The sequence below is a fragment of the Piliocolobus tephrosceles genome, chromosome 4 (genome assembly GCF_002776525.5).
Source record: "Piliocolobus tephrosceles isolate RC106 chromosome 4, ASM277652v3, whole genome shotgun sequence".
Lineage (NCBI taxonomy): Eukaryota > Metazoa > Chordata > Mammalia > Primates > Cercopithecidae > Piliocolobus > Piliocolobus tephrosceles.
Genome location: NC_045437.1, coordinates 13,279,443 through 13,299,876, shown reverse-complemented (window position 1 = coordinate 13,299,876; position 20,434 = coordinate 13,279,443). Strand labels below are relative to the sequence as shown.

Below are 20,434 nucleotides of genomic sequence, written 5' to 3'. Positions count from 1 at the left end.
CAGGAGGAGCTGGCATGTCACATGGTGAGAGCCAGAGCAAGAGGGAGTGGGGAGATGCTGCACACTTTCAAACAACCAGATCTGGGAAGAACTCACTCACTGTCATGCGTACAGCACCAAGCCATTCTGTGGGACTCATCTCTGTGAGCCAAACTCCCCCCACCAGGCCCCACCTCCATCACTGGGGATTACAGTTCAACATGAGATTTGAAGGGGGCAAACATTCAAACTATATTATTCCTCCCATGGCCCCTCAAATCTCATGTCCTTCTCACATTGCAAAATTCAATCATCTCTTCCTAATCATCCCCCAAAGTCTTGTTATAGCATCAAGTCCAAAGTCCTAAGTCTCTCTGAGACTCATCTCCTCCCACCTATGAGCCTGTAAAATCAAAACAAATTATTTACTCCTAAGATACAATGGTAGTAAGGCATATTATCATTCCAGGAGGGAGAAATTGGCCAAAAAAAAATGACTAGTAGGCCCTATGCAAGTCTGAAACACAGCAGGGCGGTCCTTAAATCTTGAATCTCCAAAATAATTTCCTTTGACTCCATGTCCTGCATCCAGGGCACACTGGTGCAAGGGATGGGCTCCCAAGACTTTGGGAAGATGGGGAGACTGAGTGATGCCTGGAATTATTGTCCTACTGGCCCGGTGAGATAATGCAGGGTGTTGGGTTGAAGTTGAAGTAAAGAAGATGAAGAAATGTGCTCTTTCTAATGCACACATGTGTGGTTTCAGATCCATGCCTACTGCAGTGGGGCCTTACCTGGGGTTGCTGAGCATCCTTGCATATTACATCTTTGCCCCGTAGACTCTTTACATCCCTTAGGCTTAGAGCCAATTTGAACCATGACTGTGACCCTATTTAAGAATATCCCTTCCCAGGAACTGGAATTATGACCAAAGGTCCTTTCTCCAGATATAAGTGAAGCAGCCTTCCCTGTTGTTATCTGTTGCAGAGGTTGGGAACCTAGGGCCTGCCAACAACATTTGGCCCACTGTCGGTTTATGTTCAGCTGGCTACTTAAGAATTATATTTTTAAATACCTGAAAAAAATCACCAGAAGACTAATATTTTGTGACAAGTGAAGACTGTATGACATTCACATTTCAGTGTCCCTAACATTTTATTGGAACATAGCTGTGCTTTTTATTTGTGTGCCTACGACTGCTTTTGTGCAACAATGGCAGAGTTGAGTTGCAATAGAGATGATTTGGCCACCAAAGTCTAAAATATTTACCATCTGGCCCCTCAGTATTCTAGCATGTTAGCTCATGGCTTGGATGATAATACCTGAACTGGGTCAATGCTGAGTTATATGGCAGAATTGGCCACGTTGAGACCCTTGCTACCCTGGGGTAGAAAGTGCTTGAATCTTGATGAGTTGCACTATAGAGATGCTGCAGTGATGGCAGTACGTGTGGCTGAGAAACTGCTGCAACTGTGGAATGCCTCGGTGTCCAGCCTTTGAAGTCCTTCCTGATCACAGGACTCCCTGTTTTGGTGACTGTGACTGAATGTGTACATGGAGTAGACATTTGGGGAAGTCAAAGAACATGGCAGTCAAACTTATCAAACACCTGCCAGAGGCTGTAGAAAAATATGCAGGCTTTTATATACAAGGTAGAGATTTAGATATTGGATCTGCCCAACCTAGAAAAAGTATTGAGAGGCATGAAAATAAATAGCATCCTTGTGCCTCAAATTCAACTGGACTGAAATTCACCTCCTCAAAACCTCCCAGCCACTGAACTAATAAAGAGGAAGGTCAGAAGGTGTGAGCCTCTTTGTGGGTGAGGGGCCCAGGTGCTGTTTGGTCATTTCATTGCCAGTGGCCTAGTCCTGTCAAAGAGGGCCTGACCACCATTTCTTGTTCCTTCGGGAAACCAGGTAGAAGTCTTTCCCCAAAGCCATCTACAAATAGTTGCCAAGGCAGGAAATCCTGTGTATTGTACAAAGTTGGCATGCCTCTTAATCTGCCATTGGTATGGGGGAATGGACCTTATGAGGAGGATTATGACTTTAGAAGGAGAAGAGATCCACAGTAAAATGGCCCAGCTGTTTCTGAATTAGCTGGTCTGAGTTAGGGAATGTGAACGCTCCTCTTTTTGTGTTTTGCACTCTCATGAGGAAGATGGACATTTCATGATGATCAAGTTTCAGACACCCTTTACCTGGCTATATTAATGATGAAGCTTGTGTGAGAAGTCTCCACACACCAGGTGGAATCAGAAAGTAGGACCAAGCCAGTCGTTCAACAGTCTAGACTCATGTGGCACCCATTTTACCTCTCTTACCGAGCTACGAGAGGACATAGTAAGCCAGGAGATTCCTCTGTGGTGGCCACTTCTCTTTCATTGTAACCCACAAAGAAGGCAAACACGAGTGGGAAACATCACACCAATTTGTAAGCTCAGATGCTTGGGGTACATTTTGAGGATGAATAGGGGATAGCAAGATATTGAAGATGAAGGATGAGCCCACATTACTGGCTGAAAATCAAACTCTGATGTTTTAAAGTCAAGGATGATGACTGAACCAGCTCTGGCTCCCCTTTGGTCCAGGTCTATCTGAAACCTGTCTGATTCAAGGGAAGCTCCATCTGAAGCTGTTTTGTGTTTCTATGGGAATTGGAGTCGGGAGGCTCACCTGCCTAGCCCTTGGGAGAGTTACAGGTCACGTTGCACCCACGCCTAAGTTATGTGAAAATGATTTTTGTGGGGAATGCTGCTGGGGAGAGAAACTTGGGTTTTTTCCATCTAAGGTGGAAGAAGATCACACGAATAGGAGGAAAAATGTTTTTGAGGGAATTTAATTATTTAGAAGGCAGAGAATATAGACTAAGGGCCGTATTCACAATACCATTTGTTGAAAAATAAATTATAACTCTTTCACCTCATTTGAAAAAGGAATTTGTTGTTACCAGAATTTGTTTCTATGGTTGTAATAAAGTTGACAAAATCTGTGATATTTTGAGTATGGATTTCGTTCAAAACACAATTAATAGTGAAGGGATGAGCCAAATATGGGAAGGAACGACGACAATGATGAGGAGAGAGATTATGGATTAAATCTTTAAAAACTCATTCATTCATTCATTCATTCAACAAATATCCAGTACATTTCATGCAAGTAGTCACTCAGTAATTATCTATTTGATCAGTACCCATTACATTGCAGATATTGTGTTGCTTACTTTATTATTTACATGCATAAATATTTGCCTTAGAGCATCCTAAACAATAGTTTCCCAGTATTTCTATTTTCTGGTGTAGCAGGAAGCAACCAGTATATTGAAATGGGTTTCAGACCAGGAGTCATACAACTTTGGTTCTTTTGACTGTCTGATTTTGTATTGAGTAAGCAGCACAATCTTCCCACCTATAGAATGGAGATAGAAACAAACGAATATGACAAAACTGTCTCTACCCTGTTTCCCTGACAGGGTTACTGTGGACGTCATTGAGACCATTACAAAAATGAATTTTGGAAACTCTACTGCATTATCCACATGAAATAGTTGGAACGGCTTTTACTGACTTGTGTGCTGTTTTTGGCAGGCCCGCAAGTACATCGTGGACTCCATGGGAGAAAAATATGCGGAAGGTGTTATTCTAGACTTGGAGAAGACGTGGGAGGAATCTGATCCACGGACGCCGCTCATCTGCCTCCTGTCTATGGGTTCAGACCCCACAGATTCCATCACTGCCTTGGGGAAGAGACTAAAAATAGAAACCCGTTGTGTGTCCATGGGGCAGGGCCAGGAGGTCCACGCTCGGAAGCTCTTGCAGCAGACCATGGCGAACGTAAGGCTGAACGTCTACTTTTGTGCCATCCTGTTCATATTACAGATTATGGAATAGCAATGCAGAAGAAAAAATATAAATCGTTAGGAGTTTAAATTTATATGCGGCCTGCTATTTACTAAACAGCATTCTTTTTTTAAAATTTAAGCTAACATTAAAACTTTTGAGGCCATGTGGCAAATAAATCAACTACCCAGGGATAGCAAAGTGGATGGTATACTCAGTAAGTTGAAAACAAAACATTTAATGCAGAGAATGGCAATCCCAAAGAAATGGGATTCTGGGGGTGAAGATGGAACATCGGAGTTCTCACCTAAGAAGTTTAGATGACCTGGGTGTGATGCCTCACAACTGTAATCTCAGCACTTTGGGAGGCCAAGGCTAAGGATTGCTTGAGTCCAGGAGTTCAAGACCAGCCTGGATAATATAGACCCCATCTTTACAAAAAAAATTAACTGGACGTGGTGGCATGTGCCTGTGGTCCCATCTACGTTGGAGGCTGAGGTGGGAGGATCACTTGATCTGGGAAGGTAGAGGCTGCAGTCACTGCAGTCCAGCCTGGGTGACAGAATGAGACCCTTTCTCAAAAACCAAAACAAAGCAAAACACAAAAGAAGGAAAGAAGGAATCTCAGGGCAGGGTTCACTTCTATGCTGGATAAAAGAGAGAAACTAAAGTCTTTTTGTAGTTGCTGTGTTTTATATCGAATTTCCTTTTAATTTTGAATTGTGAATGGTATCAATTGAAATTTTCAAAGGGTAAAGGTTGGATAATTTATTCATCAGTACTGTAAATTTCTGAAGAAAATATAAGGGAAATGTGAAATCTCTAAATTAACAGTTTTACGTGTAACTGCTAAGACTTTAGATGTAATTCCTTTTTTTTTTTTTTTGAAAGACAGCTCATGCTGCTCTAGTCAGTGATCTAAGATGGGTTATAGAAAAACACCTCAAGATTATGATCTGGATCTTGTAGATGATTTTAGCAAAAATATTTTATAGATTAGATATTGAGGAAATTATTGTTACATGATCCCCAATTTTGCCTGAGTTTCATTACAAAAAGATCTTCCTATACTTATGGTATAATTCAGGCAAAAGATATGGCTTATTATTTTCTAAAGCTCTTGCTCTTTTTAGTGTGGTCAGATTCCCAGGGAAAGTTCTTCCACATTCTAAAGGGTGTATGCTCTGTTGCCAAGATTCTGAGAACTAGTGGGAGGCAGGAAGTCGCAGGTCTCAAAATTCAGCAGGCAATCATTCTTCCACCTGATTTCAGTGTAGTACCTATTCCCTCAATGTGCTGGTATCCTCCAATCTAGACCCTGTTTTGCCTTCTGTAGAAAATCAACTTCTCATTTTTCATTAAGGCAGGCAGAATTTGGGGAGTTATGTGGTATATATCAGGTTGCATCTCAGCTTTCTCTAAATGCTAGTTTAGGATTCAACTTTCTTGGACCTCTTTTAAATGTTAGTGATAATGCCTTCACTCTCTCTGTCACTGTCCTTAAGAGTTCATGCCTTTAAAGATTTTCTTCATTGTAGTTTTAATGGAATTTGGGGAGGGATCTGAGTTAAATGGATGTTTTCAATCAACCGTCTTTACTTGGAAGTCCTTTTATGTTTAACCTTGATTATATTCATGATTGCAAACACATAGTATTGGTACAATTGCATACCAGTGTATACTGGAACAAATGCATGGACTAAAAAAAATAGCTTGTCTCAATGAAACATTTTTGTTTTCTGAGATTTGACCTAGATTAATTTAAAGTAGCCCAGGCCAGAGTGCAGTGGCACGATCTCGACCTCGGCTCACTACAAGCTCTGCCTCCCGGGTTCATGCCATTCTCCTGCCTCAGCCTTCTGAGTAGCTGGGACTACAGGTGCCCGCCACCACGCCCGGCTAATTTTTTGTATTTTTAGTAGAGACAGGGTTTCACTGTGGTCTCGATCTCCTGACCTCGTGATCCGCCTGCCCTGGCCTCCCAAAGTGCTGGGATTACAAGCGTGAGCCACCGCACCTGGCTTAAATTGTAATTACTTAATTTCTAAAGAATGTCGTCATTTTGAATTTGGGTGAAACACAAAACCACCTAACTTCCATTTACTGCCGTTGACTTAGGGCGGATGGGCACTTCTGCAGAACTGCCATCTGGGACTTGATTTCATGGATGAGCTGATGGACATAATCATAGAAACTGAGCTTGTACATGATGCATTCCGCCTCTGGATGACCACCGAGGTTCATAAGCAGTTTCCCATTACACTCCTTCAGATGTCCATTAAATTTGCCAACGATCCTCCACAGGGCCTCCGGGCAGGACTGAAAAGAACATATGGTGGTGAGTCCAGAAATACTTCTGAGTCTATAGGAGTTTTCTGTACTTAAATTGCTTTCCTAAAAAAATTATAAAAGGATTAACTAGGATACGGTTATAGCTAATAGTACTACTGTTTAACCTGATGGGGAGGTGATGGTCCTCTTTTGTGAGTGTGCCCCGGCAGTGTTAACGAATCAGAGTTCATGATTCCCACCTTCTAGTTTCCTATTTTCCCAGTACTGCCCTATTTAAGCCCATGCTGTTCTCCAGCTAGACATAATTAACATCAAAAATGAATAATTTTGTCATTTATGGTCTCTGTGCTCCATACCTAAAGTAGTGCAGTAGTCTCTTCCCAGAGGAGAGTCTGAATTACGGTGATGCCTGCCTGCCTGCCTTTCATTAGGGCCATATGTCAGAAGGTAGCTAAGTTAAAAATCCCGTGGCAGCAAACTCAGGCCCAAATGCCCCCATCATGACTGGGGCTGAGGTCACTCTCTTGGCCGCTGCCTCTTTTGCTTCATAGCTTTATGTATGGGATTTGTGGTCATGAAAAGAACATGGAACTTTCAGTCGGAAATCCTGATATTGGCCCTTGCTGTTGACAATTACTTTGTTCTCTTGGATGCGAGTCACTCAATCTGAGTTTCAATTTTCTCGTATATAAAATAGGGACAAGAGAATCTCTCCAGGAGAATTGAAATAAATTGTAACTAAAATCATGTATTTGATAACCATAATAAATATAATTATTGTATTTCAATCTGGAGAACCTGAAAAGAGACTTCTGGGGAGTTGCTAATAAGGCTGAAATTCCTGCCAATCTATAAGACAATGTGGGGATAAAATAGAGGTGGAAGGATAATGGCAGTAAAAGAAAATAAATAAATCTAATTATATATACAATATAGTATATGCATATGTGTCAATCATTATTATTTGGAGCATGTACTCAGGTGCAAAAGGCTTCTATATATACTATCTTAATTAATATAAAATTAGTCAAAAGTATGTGCCCCAAGTGTATGCTCAAAGCAACAGTAATAATAATAGAGTAGTAGTTATAGTAATAGTGGCAGAATTTGTTTAACTGTCATTACCTTTCCATCTTGATTTTGCCCTCATATGATCTTGCTAGATTGGCAGGAACTTGACCCACGTTAGCAAGCTCCTCCTCTCCCCAAAGTCTCTTTGAAGATTTTTCAGAAATAAATGGCCTCTGGACACCCAAAAGTTAAATTATTATCGTCACTTGAGTGTCAAAAAAATAATCCAAAGTAAGTGAATTTTAACATCAGGGACTTACAAAAATGATTACTTATAAAAGTAGTAGAAAATACAGACATTTGAGAGATGATACATTTTTCACCCAACTGACTACAACAGGTGTGAGCCAAGACCTGCTGGACGTGACCTCCGGGTCCCAGTGGAAGCCCATGTTGTATGCAGTGGCTTTCCTGCACTCCACCGTCCAGGAGAGGCGCAAGTTCGGTGCGCTGGGGTGGAATATCCCCTATGAATTTAACCAGGCAGACTTTAATGCCACTGTGCAGTTCATCCAAAACCACTTGGATGACATGGATGTCAAAAAGGTACTGCTGTGCGTGCTGCCTCATGCCCCTGGTGGCTGTGGGCTTGGGCCATCGAGCTCACAGGACTTCCTAGCTTTGGGGTAAATTATGTAAGAGAATTTGCTGTGCTTGCAAAGTCATCTTGAAGTCATAGCAATTTGGGTCACACTTGCCTCTTGATTTTAGGAAATAGTGGTCAAGTTTTGATGAGTATTTTATTTCTCAAAGGTAAGTTGACATTCCAAAGAAGACAGCCTCAGGGGGCCTGTTGTCAGGGGGCGTGGGTGGGGAAGCTTGTTTTTCAAAATCCTAAAAAATAAAAATGGGAGTCCAGATTAGTTTGACGTGTGTGCTTTCTAAAGAACTGCCTCAATAAGCTCAAAAGCAAACACTATTTTCTATTTATATTGAAGTATGAAAACATACAAATGCATCAAGAAAGGCTGTTTCAAATCGTGGACGTGAGCCTTGAGTAACTACTCTTCTTTACCTTTTTACTTTTCTTTCTGCACTTTCTCTTTGCAGTACTGAGGAAGAATGCCTGACTGAATGAATGATGTTGAAAGTGAATACATGGGTGTGACTTGGCAGGGAAATAATAATGCAACAGTAGTCAGTTCTACATAATTATTCTATCAATTGTCCCAGGGCGTCTCCTGGACCGCCATCCGCTACATGATAGGAGAGATTCAATATGGAGGCAGAGTCACTGACGACTATGATAAGAGATTGTTGAACACATTTGCTAAGGTTTGGTTCAGCGAAAATATGTTTGGACTAGATTTCAATTTTTACCAAGGATACACTATTCCAAGATGCAGCACAGTGGATAATTATCTTCAATATATCCAGGTTTGTCAACTTCAGAATTTTATGCGTAGAGCAAATATCTGTAGCCGTTTGAGTTTTGGGTATTAATTATACTGTCTATGTTGCTTTTACCATAAATTTTAGTGGTGATATATACTAATGCTTTTGCTGTGAAGGCTTTCTTTGTATTTTTATACTCAACGGATGATTAAAATGTTTGTTTGTTCTGAGTGTGTGTTTTGTGTGAATTGTGTTTCCATACCCCTCTTTTTTAATGCCCTAGGGAGGAATTTTCTTTGAGGAAGATGATAGATTAGGGAGATTTAGAACTAGGAGACCTACACAAATCACCTGGAGTTCTCTGTCTGTGAAACTTTGGCTGCCACAGCAGTAGGGCAAAGGCGGCTTCTCGACCCAATTTGTCTGTTTTCCAATCCGTTTGACTAATCCCATGACATCTGCTCCTTAATCCTGGCCTAATGGACAGGCTTAAGGATATGTCCAGGAAGCTGCTTTGTGTAAGAGCTTCCTCCAAGACAGAGTTTCTCAACCTTGGCACTATTGACATTCAGGGTTGGATCATTCTCTGTCGTAGGGGCCTGGCCTGTGCTATTTAGCAGCATCCCTGGCCTCTGTCCACGGGATGCCAATAACAACCCCCTACCCAGTTGCAAGAACCAAAAATGCCTCCTGAAATTGCCAAATGTGCCCTGGAGGGCAAAATTGTCCCTGGTTGAGAAGCACTGATGTAAGAAGGAATAGGTAGATTTCTACAGGCAGTTTGGGAATACGTAGGGAAAAAATTCTGATTTTTAAGGTGACTGCGTCCTCTTTCTCGATACCTAAAATTCATTATATCATTATTTAGTCATCTCTTTGGTCTCTAAGATTTATCTCAGAGTAAACAAACTAAAACATAACAGCCCCAGAGAGCTAAATTTATCAGTACATTTACATGTTTTTTGATATATAAATGTAATGAGTTTATCATATATTACCACCTCTGCACTTTTATTAATTCAAATCAGCAGATATATCTGTCTTACTGTACTGCATGTATCTTTAAATCATCAGCACTGAATAGGAAAAGTGGCCATGAAGGTATAAATTTAGGGGTGCCTGTACCTATATTTTTTATATATACCCCATCTCACAGTGCATTTGAGGTAGCTCATAAGAAGACAAGCTAGAGGGAATAAAATGAGGGAGAGGAAGGGAGGGAAATATGAGTATGAAAATAATTAAGTTAAGGATAAGATTCATGCATGGAGATATGTGTCAAATTGTCAGTAAATTGTCCTTTTTTCCAAACAGTTGGGGGATCTTTTTGCCTGCTTCTCCTGCTTCTGCCTGTGTCCCACACATCTCTGTCTCTGTTTTTTCTCTCTGACTCTGTTGCTTTCTCAGTTTATCTCTTTTCCTAGTCTCTGTCTTTTTCCTTGGGAGAGTACAACTCCCACCTGCTGCCTTTATTTGGACCATGATTACTAAAGCTGTCATTTCCTGGTTTCTTCTAAACATAATAACCATTAGCTATACAACATTGATTTGGACAACTGGTTTGAATTCAATTAGACTGTCAGAAAGCAAAACACGAATCCACAACTCCCTTTCTGTCTCGCATGTTGTATAACAAGACAGTCTCTCTCTGATTCAATTTTATTTGAGGTGCAGATTGTAAAGAGCCATGAGCCTAGTGTCTGTTTCTCAATGTTAATTGGTTTTTAAAGGAAACTTTTGATTATTTTTTGGGGAAATTATTGAGGTTTGTAACTTGACACCAATAAGACTTAAGTCAATGCATATCCTCATAAAAGCATTTTTGTTTCCCAAGATAGTGAAATTTAGACGGTGCTTATGTTGGCAGTCTGTACTTATCTGAGGTGTTTGTTGTTCAGAGTTTGCCTGCCTACGACAGCCCTGAGGTGTTTGGGCTGCACCCCAATGCTGACATCACCTATCAGAGCAAGCTGGCGAAGGACGTGCTGGACACCATCCTAGGCATCCAACCCAAGGACAGCTCTGGCGGAGGGGATGAGACCCGGGAAGCGGTGGTGGCCCGGCTGGCTGATGATATGCTGGAGAAGCTGCCCCCTGACTATGTCCCCTTCGAAGTGAGTTGATGAAATTCTAACAAAAGGTCAGCTGGAGTTGGATAGCTTTGGTTGGGAGAGTGAGGAAGAAGAAAGGAGGGCAAAAATAATTTTCCTGAAATTAAAAAACATTCTTTTAAAAACCAGCTTCTTAAAGGACCAGATAAAGAAGTTTTTGCATCTGTGAATGTAATGTAATCTTTTTAATGTATAAACCATAAGGAAACCTGTTGAGAATGTTAATAGTTATGATTGATTTACAAGTGTGTGCTGATGGGTTAGGACTGCTTTTCTGAACCTTCCCTGAGGTACTTTACATTGCATTTGTTCAAAAGAAAGCGAAGTATTATTAAAACACCCTATTATTAAAAAATACATTTTATGTAGTTTAATGTACACCTTAAAATTCAGGCCTTCTTTATTTCAGAGAGTCTACATTTATATCATTACTTCTGCAGCTTCTTCATCTCACAAGTTTTGGAAATTGATATTTTTAGTATATAAGCAGTTTCTAAGCAAATTTATGATGATGAAAGTTAATTTTTTGACATCTTTTTAAATTGAATTAATGTTTTTAAATTTTTTTCATGAATTACTGGGTTATAGGTGGTATTTGGGTACACGAGCACATTCTTTAGTGGTGATTTGTGAGATATTGGTGCACCCAGCACGTTAGCAGTATACAATGCACCATATTTATAACCTTTTATTTCTCGCCCCCGTCCCATTCTTCCCCCCAAGTCCCCAAAGTCCATTATATCATTCTTATGCCTTTGCGTCCTCATAGCTTAGCTCCCACTTGTCAATGAGAACACATGATGTTTGGTTTCCCATTCCTGAGTTACTTCACTTAAGATAATAGTCCTCAATCTCATCCAGATCACTGCAAATGCTGTTAATTCATTCCTTTTAATGGCTGAGTGGTATTCCATCATACACACACACACACACACACACACACACATATGTGGTATATATACATACTGCAATTTCTTTATACATTCATTGATTGATGGGCATTTGGGTTAGTTCCATGATTTTGCAATTGTGAATTGTGCTGCTATAAACATGCATGTGCAAGTATCTTTTTTGTAGAATGACTTCTTTTCCTCTGGGTAGATACCCAGTAGTGGGATTGCTTGATCAAATGGTAGTTTTACTTTTTAAAGGAATCTTCACAGTGTTCCATAGTGGCTGTACTAGTTTACATTCCCACCAGTGGTGTAGAAGTGTTCCTTGATCACTGCATCCATGCCAACATCTATTCTTTTTTGGTTTTTTGATTATGGCCATTCTTGCAGGAGTAAGGTGGTACCACATTGTGGTTTTGATTTGCATTTCCCTGATCATTAGTGATGTTGAGCATTTTTTTCATATGTTTGTTGGCCACTTGTATATCTTCTTTTGAGAATTGTCTATTCATATCCGTAGCCCACTTTTGGATGTGATTGTTTGTTTTTCTCTTACTGATTTGTTTGAATTCTTTGTGATTCTGGATATTAGTTCTTTGTCAGATGTATAGATTGTGAAGATTTTTCTCCCACTCTGTGGGTTGTTTGCTCACTCTGCTGACTGTTCCTTTCACCATGCAAAAGCTCTTTAGTTCAATTAGGTCCCAACTATATATCTTTGTTGTTATTGCATTTGCTTTTGAGTTCTTGGTCATGAAATCGTTGCCTAAGCTAATGTCTAGAAGGGTTTTTCCAATGTTATTGTCTGGAATTTTTATAGTTTCAGGTCTTAGATTTAAGTCCTTAATCCATCTTGAGTTGATTTTTGTATAAGGTGAGAGATGAGGGTCCAGTTTTATTCTTATATATGTGGCTAACCAGTTATTCCATCACCATTTTTAAAAAAGGGTGTCCTTTCCCCACTTTAGGTTTTTGTTTGCTTTGTCAACGATCAGTTGGCTGTAAGTATTTGGGTTTATTTCTGGGTTCTCTGTTCTATTCAATTGGTGTATGTGCCTATTTTTATACCGGTATCATGTTGTTTTGGAGACTGTGGCCTTATAGTATAGTTTGAAATCAGGTAGTATGACGCCTCCTGATTTGTTCTTTGTGCTTAGTCTTGCTTTGGCTAAGAATGATCATTCTTTGAAGAATGATGGTGGTATTTTGATGGGGATTGAATTGAATTTGTAGATTGCTTTTGGCAGCGTGGTCATTTTCACAATATTGATTCTACCCATCCATGAGCACGGGATGTATTTCCATTTGTTTGTGTTGTCTGTGATTTCTTTCAGCAGTGTTTTGTAGTTTTCCTTGTAGAGGTCTTTTGACTTCTTGGTTAGGTATATTCCTAAGTATTCTATTTTTTTGCAGCTATTGTAAAAGGGGTTGCATTCTTGATTTGATTCTCCACTTGGTGACTGTTGGTAGAGAAGAGCTACTGATTTGTGTACATTAATCTTGTATCCAGAAACTTTGTTGAATTCTTTTATCAGTTCCAGGAGCTTTCTGGGGGAGTCTTTAGGGTTTTCAAGGTAAATGATCATATCGTCAGCAAGCAGCGACAGTTTGACTTCCTCTTTACTGATTTGAATGCCCTTTATTTCTTTCTCTTGACTGATTGCTCTGGCTAGGACTTCCAGTACTATGTTCAAGAGGAGCAGTGAGAGTGGGCATCCTTGTCTTGTTCTGGTTCTCAGAGGAAATGCTTTCAACTTTTCCCCATTCAATATTATGTTGGTTGTGGGTTTGTCATAGATGGCTTTTATTACATTGAGGTTTGTCCCTTGTATGCTGATTTTTTGAGAGTTTTAATCATAGAGAGATGCTGGATTTCATTGAGTGATTTTTCTACATCTATTGGGATGATCATGTGATTTTTGTTTTTAATTCTGCTCATTTATTGACTTGTGTATGTTAAACCATTCCTGCATCCCTGGTATGAAAGCCACTTGATCATGGTGGATTATCTTTTTGATATGTTGTTGGATTCAGTTAGCTGGTATTTTGTTAAGGGTTTTGGCATCTATGTTCATCAAGAGTATCAGTCTGTAGTTTTCTTTTTTGGGTATGTCCTTTACTGATTTTGGTATTAGGGTGATGCTGGCTTCATAGAATGAATTAGGGAGGGTTTCTTCTTTCTCTATCTTGTAGAATAGTGTCAAAAGGATTGGTACCAATTCTTCTTTGAATATCTAGTAGAATTCTACTATGAATCCTTCTGGTCTTGGACTTTTTTATGTTGGTAATTTTTAAATTACCATTTCAATCTCACTGCCTGTTATTGGTCTGTTCAGGGTTATCTAATTCTTCCTGATGAAAGCTAGAAGGGCTGTATTTTTCCAGGAATTTATCCATCTCTTCTAGGTTTTCTGGTTTATGTGTGTAAAGGTGTTCATAGTAGCCTTGAATGATCTCTTGTATTTCAGTGGTGTCAGTTGCATATTGCCTGTTTTGTTTCTTAGTGAGGTTATTTGGATTTTTTCTCTTCTTTTCTCAGTGAATCTTGCTAATAGTCTATCAATTTTATTTATCTTTTCAAATAACCAGCTTTTTGTTTCATTTACCTTTTGTATTGCTTTGTTTTGTTTCAATTTCATTTAGTTCTGCTCTGATCTTGGTTATTTCCTTTCTTCTGCTGGGTTTGAGTTTGGTTTCTTCTTGTTTCTCTAGTTCCTTGAGGTGTGACATTAGAATGTCAATTTTTATCATATTACCAGAGTTGATTTTCTGGTTCCTTCTCATTTGGGTAGGCGCTGTCAGAGGGAGGGTCTTAGGCTGAAGGCTGTTGTTCAGATTCTTTCATCCCACAGGGAGTTCCCTTGATGTAGTAGTCTCCCCCTTTTCTATGGGTGTGGCTTCCTTTGAGCCGAGCTGCAGTGAATGTTGTCTCTCTTCTGGGTCTAGCCACCCAGCAAGGCTCTGGGCCGGTACTGGGGGTTGTCTGCCCAGAGTCTTGTGATGTGAACATTGTCTGTGAGTCTCACAGCTGTGGATAGCAGCATTTGTTCTGGTGGAGTTGGCGGTGGAGTGCAATGGACTCCGTGAGGGTTCTTAGCTTTGGTGGTTTAATGCTCTGTTTTTGTGTTGCTTGACCTCCTGCCGGGAGGTGGTGCTTTCCAGAGAGCATGAGCTGTGGTAGTATGAAGAGAAACCGGCAATGGCCGGGGCCCTAGAACTCCCAAGAATTATATGCCCTTTGCCGCTACCGGGGTGGGTAGGGAAGGACCACCAGGTGGGGGCAAGGCTAGGTGTGTCTAAGCTCAGCCTCTCATTGGGCTTGTCTTGCTGTGGCTGCTTTAGTTTCTTCAGTGGGGGTGTGTGTTCAAGGGAGGAGGCTCTCCCTTTCCCACTTCTGCAGTTGGGGCACTCACAGTATTTGGGGTGTCTCCTGGGTCCTGTAGGAGCAGTCTGCCTCCTTCACAGAGTCTGTGGTTCCTCTTGGGATTGCTGCTTTGTTCGTGCAGTCGATATGGAGCTAATGTTCACAGTGCAAGCCTCTGAACACTGCTCTGTCCGTCTGCGTCAGAGCTGCAATCTAGTCTTGCCTCTGTCCCCCAATTGTTTTCTTTTTTGACATCTTAATGAATATTGTGGAAAGAGTTACCCTGATAGTATTTTTTTAAATCTTCAATTATCCTTTGAGTTACAAACAATTCAATTACATATGCACTCACAAAAATTTTAAAAAATATTTACAAAACAAATAAAATTAAAAAATAAAAATATTTGATTAAACTAAGAGTAAGAGGTAGCTGATTTTCCATATGGTTTTAAGAGATGACCTGGACAATCGGTTGGTTCTTCTAGCACAGAACCACCGTATTTCTTTGTATTTTTCCCTTTCGTACCTCATTTCAAGAGGAATCCTGTAGCTTTTTGTGTCTTCTGTACCCCCACTATTTTCTACTAAGCAGGCTACTAATTTTGGCTGCTAATACTACAGACTGAACTTAAGGACCTTTAGTTAAGGGGATAGTGTCCCTGGAATAACCTCTGATCACTTGCTTGGAGAAAAATCAATACTGTTGTCAGCTTTCATAAGCACTCTTCATTATAGGATCAGGAAAGGCGTCATTCATGTCTAACAGAGGTTGAAATATTTAGGAAGCGATAAAAATGTCTAAAAATAGAATGATAACTGCAGAAGTAAACATGGTAAGTAGCAGGAGTTAGAAGAGTCTCCGTCCTTTTGCTGAATTTGTCAGTGCTACCTTAAGTTATAGCAACTTGGCCTAGCACTATATCTGATACATAGAAGACTCTGCATAAATACTTGTAGGATGATAATGAATGGATGTGGGGTGGATGGATGTTTTGATGAAAAAAACAGGAAGCTCTTAAAAGAGAATTCTAATTTCTTGAGACAGCCAGCAGAATGGCTATGTGTGTCTACATGTCTGCTTGTGTGTGTCCACATGTGGGTTTGAAAGAGCTCAGATTGGCAGAAAGGGAGTTTCCCAATTAGTGCATTTGCTCTTTAGAAGACTACATGGTTGTGGTCATGCAATTTACATTCTTCTGTGAATTCATGGCTGCCTGTTCCTTCCCACATGGCGGGCCAGTCATCTAACAGATACTTTTTTTCTGTTTTCTTTTTTCTTTTTGCCATGCAATCAAATAGAAACTTATTATTTATGGAATAGTAAGAATTTGGACCTGTTCAGAGGCCCCAGGGCACAAGGTCTGTAAAATCCTTAGTAGCTAATTGTTAACATGTGCTTTGAATGTCTCCATGGCAGGTAAAAGAGAGGCTGCAGAAGATGGGGCCATTCCAGCCTATGAACATTTTCCTCAGGCAGGAAATAGACAGGATGCAAAGGGTACTCAGCCTTGTCCGCAGCACCCTCACTGAGCTGAAACTTGCTATTGATGGCACCATCATCATGAGTGAAAATCTACGAGATGCGTTGGATTGCATGTTTGATGCTAGAATCCCTGCTTGGTGGAAAAAAGTATGTATAAGCCTGCTGTTATTCTGCCTGTTCACCTATTGTTGTGAAGAGTTATAATTGGCAAGTGGAAAGCATCGAAGGACAATTTACTCAACATGGTTCTTTTGCATAGGGACTAAGCCCCTTACAACCCTGTATTTTTAGACCATAGGTAGGGAAGGAAGTTTTTTTTTTTTTAGCAAATCCCACGGATCAGGTTCTCTGCTAGGACATTTTACATACATTATTTTACTTAAATTTTGTATTTTATTGCTCTTATTTTACAGATGAGAAACTCAAGGTTTGGACAGGTTAAGTCTTTTCTCAGATTACACATCTAAGTAGCCAAAGAATCAGAATTTGAACCCAAGCCCCTGGACTCCAAAGCCCATGATGTTGGTTTCATAGAAGAAAACTTGCCCCCTACCCTCACCCTCACATCAAAAGTCACACCAAAAAGAAAAAAAAAAGTTTCTGCTATATGCTGTTGAAAGGGGACGAGTTCCCTTATCCCCCTCGCAGGGCATGTGACGGGGTGTGGCTCGGTTTTCCGTGCCCTGCTGCTCAAATCACTAGTGGGAGCATGCAGAGGGGCAGGTCGTGGGGACTGTTTTGGCGCTCCAACCCCATGGCAGTGTCTAGGGTTGAGTGTTTACAGCTCCCGAACGGGCGTGTGTTACGGTGCGCTCTTTCAGTTTTGCCATCTGCAGGTGGCTCGCGTTAATCAGCTCAATTAGACCTTCTTCCTTATCGCAAGGACAGAGGGCTTTCTGTATCCTGGGTTCTTTCCCTAGTGTACTGGAAAAATTGGCTCATATGTGGGCTTAGAGGTTGGGTGCAAGGTTTTATTGAGTGGTGGAAGCTGCTCTCAGCAAGGTGGAGGGGGAGCCACAAGGGGGATGGAGTGGGAAGGTGGTCTTCCCCTGGAGTTGGGCCACCCAGTGACTGCACTCTTCTCTGACCGTGCCCGAGCAAATTCCACGTCATCCCGCTGTCAGTGGTGTTTGTTGGTCCTGCCAGTATCTGCTGGTGTCTGTCGGTGTGCTCCTCTGCGCTTCTGCTCCTCTCGACGTCCAGCCACTTGTGTGTGTGCCCACTATGGTCTCTTGGGTTTATATGAGCATAGGATGGGGGGCATGGTGGGCCAGAGTGGTCTTGGAAAATGCAACATTTGGGCATGAAAACAAGAGTGCCTGTACTCACTTAGGTCTGTGGGCACAAGCCTGAGGGTGGAACCTTCGCCAGGGACCCTGGCCTTCTCTACCCAGCACTTCCCTGCCCCCCTGCAGTATCACTATATCTGTAAATATAGTATGTAGTATGTATATATCAAACTCAGCAGATAAGAATTTAACAGCATGCTCACTGGTTACTTGTTAGTAATTGTGCTAAAGACAGATACAGTTTTAAGGAATAATTTTTCACTTGGAAGAGTAAAATGAGTTCCTGAGTGTCTTTGTAAGTAGGAAAATAAGTGTATTTTAGTAGAAGACATTTGAAGGGATGGAGCCTAAATGGTATTCTTCTTTCTGTTCTGTATTTGTGTCTGTGTGTGTGTGCATGCGCGCACACGCGATGTGTATGCATATGCACACCCATGTTATGGGGAGATGTAAGTGAAGTTGCTAAGATTAATTATGGTGGAAAAATACATAGGAAAAGAGTAGGAGGTGGTGTCTTCTATAACCTATTTCTTGGGAAAATCTGGATCTGCCCCATGGCTTCCTTTCCATCTGACTCCTGCCATTGTCTGGGGGCCTCCACACCCACAGCGTGAACCCAAGTAGGGCTGGCCTGACAGGTCACTCCCAATGTCGCTGCTCCCTAGATTTTCACCTCTACTCTGCTTCCTCATTCGCTTGCCCTGCCACACCTAAAGGTTGGAAGGAGGGAGAAACTAGGACAGAAATGCAGGCATGGGAAGGTGACAGGATTCACCCCTTTGAGATCTCGAGTTATGAATGTGAATGAAACCAGCCTTCACCGGTGTGCATCCCCTCCAGCTGGCTTCAGCTGCCAGGAGTAGGCCTGGGAAGGCGGATACTTGAGGAGCTTCCATGTTGTACACCCACCTGGAGAGTGCAGTGGCAGGTGTGCTGGGATTTTTTGGCTGCCATAACAAAGTACCACCGACTGGGTGGCTTAAGCAACAGAAATTTGTTTTCTTGCAATTCTGGAGGTGGCAAGTCCAAAATAGAACTGTTGACCAGCCATGCTCCCTTTCGAGTGTCTAGGGGAGTATCCTTCTTTGCTTCATTGTACCTTCTGGTGGCCCCAGGAGCTCCTTGACTTGTGGCAGTCCTAGTCCAATCTCTTTCTTTGTCTTCATATGACTTTCTTTGCCCTGAGTACATTCACAACATCTTCCCTCTCTGCATATCTGTCTCTGTGTCCAAATTTCCCCTTTTCATAAGGACAGCAACATATTGGAGTAGGGTCACCCTTATGCCCTCATTTTCACTTGATTTCCTCTGTAAAGACCCTGTTCCCCAAAAAGATCATGTTGTTAGGTGCTGGGGGTTAGGACTTCAATGTATAGCTTGGGCGGGGACACAGTTCAACCCATGGTGGGAGAGGTAACTAGGTCGTGGAAGCCATTCTTAATGCGGAGATTATAATGACAGCAGGTGAAGACGAGAGGTGAGGAGATGGGACAAAAACTGTTAAAGACTTATTTTAAAATTTATTTTACTTGACAAAAATTATATACATTAATGGTGTGCTACATGTTGTTTTGAAAGATGTGTATCCTGTAGAATGGCTAAGCTGGGCTAATTAACATAGGCGTTACCTCACATACTTAATTAACATTTTCTTGTGGTTCAGACCTAAAAGCCACTCTCAGCAATTTTCAAGAATACAGTCCATTGTAGCCGGGTGCGGTGGCTCACACCTGTAATCCCAGCACTTTGGGAGGCCAAGGTGGGCGGATCACGAGGTCAGGAGATCGAGACCATCCTGGCTAACATGGTGAAACTCTGTCTCTACTAAAAAAATACAAAAAATGAACTGGGTGTGGCGGCATGCACCTGTAGTCCCAGCTACTCAGGAGGCTGAGGCAGGAGAATGGCATGAACCCAGGAGACAGAGCTTGCAGTGAGTGGAGATCATGCCACTGCACTCCAGCCTGGGTGACAGAGTGAGACTCCGTCTCAAAAATAAAAAGAAAAAGAAAAAGAAAAAATGCGGTCTATTGCTATAGACTACAGTCACCTTATTGTAAAATTGATCTTTTGAACGTACTTCTCCTATCTAACTGAAATTTTATACCCTTTGATCAACAACTTCCTATTCCCTCCCTTATCACCCCACCGTCTAGTCTCTGGTAACCACCATTCTACTCTCTATTTTTATGAGTTCAACTCTTTCAGGCTCCACATGTAAGTGAGATGATGCAGTATTTGCCTTTCTGTGCCTGGCTTATTTCACCTAGCCTAATGGAGATGGGACAAAATGTATGGATGAGGTGAAAATCATGGAACCAAAGAATCAGATACTATGCTTAGGTCAAAGGACTGTCCTTGAATAAGTGAACTGGAAGTGGAGGTTATGGTTGAAGAATGGAATGTGGAGTGGGGATGGTGCATGTTGGATTTCTTAAGGCAGCTAAATAGCTAGCTCTTTTCTCCGTCTGAATTCCAAAGCAATTAAATGGCAGAAAAGGAGTAGTGCAGATTAGGGAACATTTATTGATAAAGCTAATATTGAACAATGTGGCTTCTATCTGCTGGAAGGTGAGTTGTGGGGTTTCAAAACCAGAATTCCGAATTAGACAGACTTACCCACCAGCAGCACCACGCTAGACAGTTTCCTCTACAGAGACTTCCCTGTGAAGCTAGAGTGTGCGGGAGCGGAAGAGAGTGCGGGAGCGGAAGAGAGTGCCGGAGCGGAAGAGGAGAGTGCGGGAGCGGAAGAGAGTGCGGGAGCGGAAGAGAGTGC

General features: G+C 41.4%; 1 protein-coding gene across 2 annotated transcripts in view; it reads left to right on the top strand.

Moving 5' to 3' along the window:
• DNAH5 (dynein axonemal heavy chain 5) overlaps positions 1 to 20,434 on the top strand; it is a 319,082-nt gene that overhangs the window by 284,345 nt on the left and 14,303 nt on the right. For both annotated transcript variants that reach the window (XM_026455693.1, XM_026455694.1), the window contains exons 71-76: positions 3,569 to 3,814; positions 5,939 to 6,158; positions 7,524 to 7,729; positions 8,357 to 8,560; positions 10,417 to 10,632; positions 16,304 to 16,516. In XM_026455693.1, the coding sequence (XP_026311478.1) occupies positions 3,569 to 3,814; positions 5,939 to 6,158; positions 7,524 to 7,729; positions 8,357 to 8,560; positions 10,417 to 10,632; positions 16,304 to 16,516 (1,305 nt within the window). The remainder of the gene's footprint in view (positions 1 to 3,568; positions 3,815 to 5,938; positions 6,159 to 7,523; positions 7,730 to 8,356; positions 8,561 to 10,416; positions 10,633 to 16,303; positions 16,517 to 20,434) is intronic.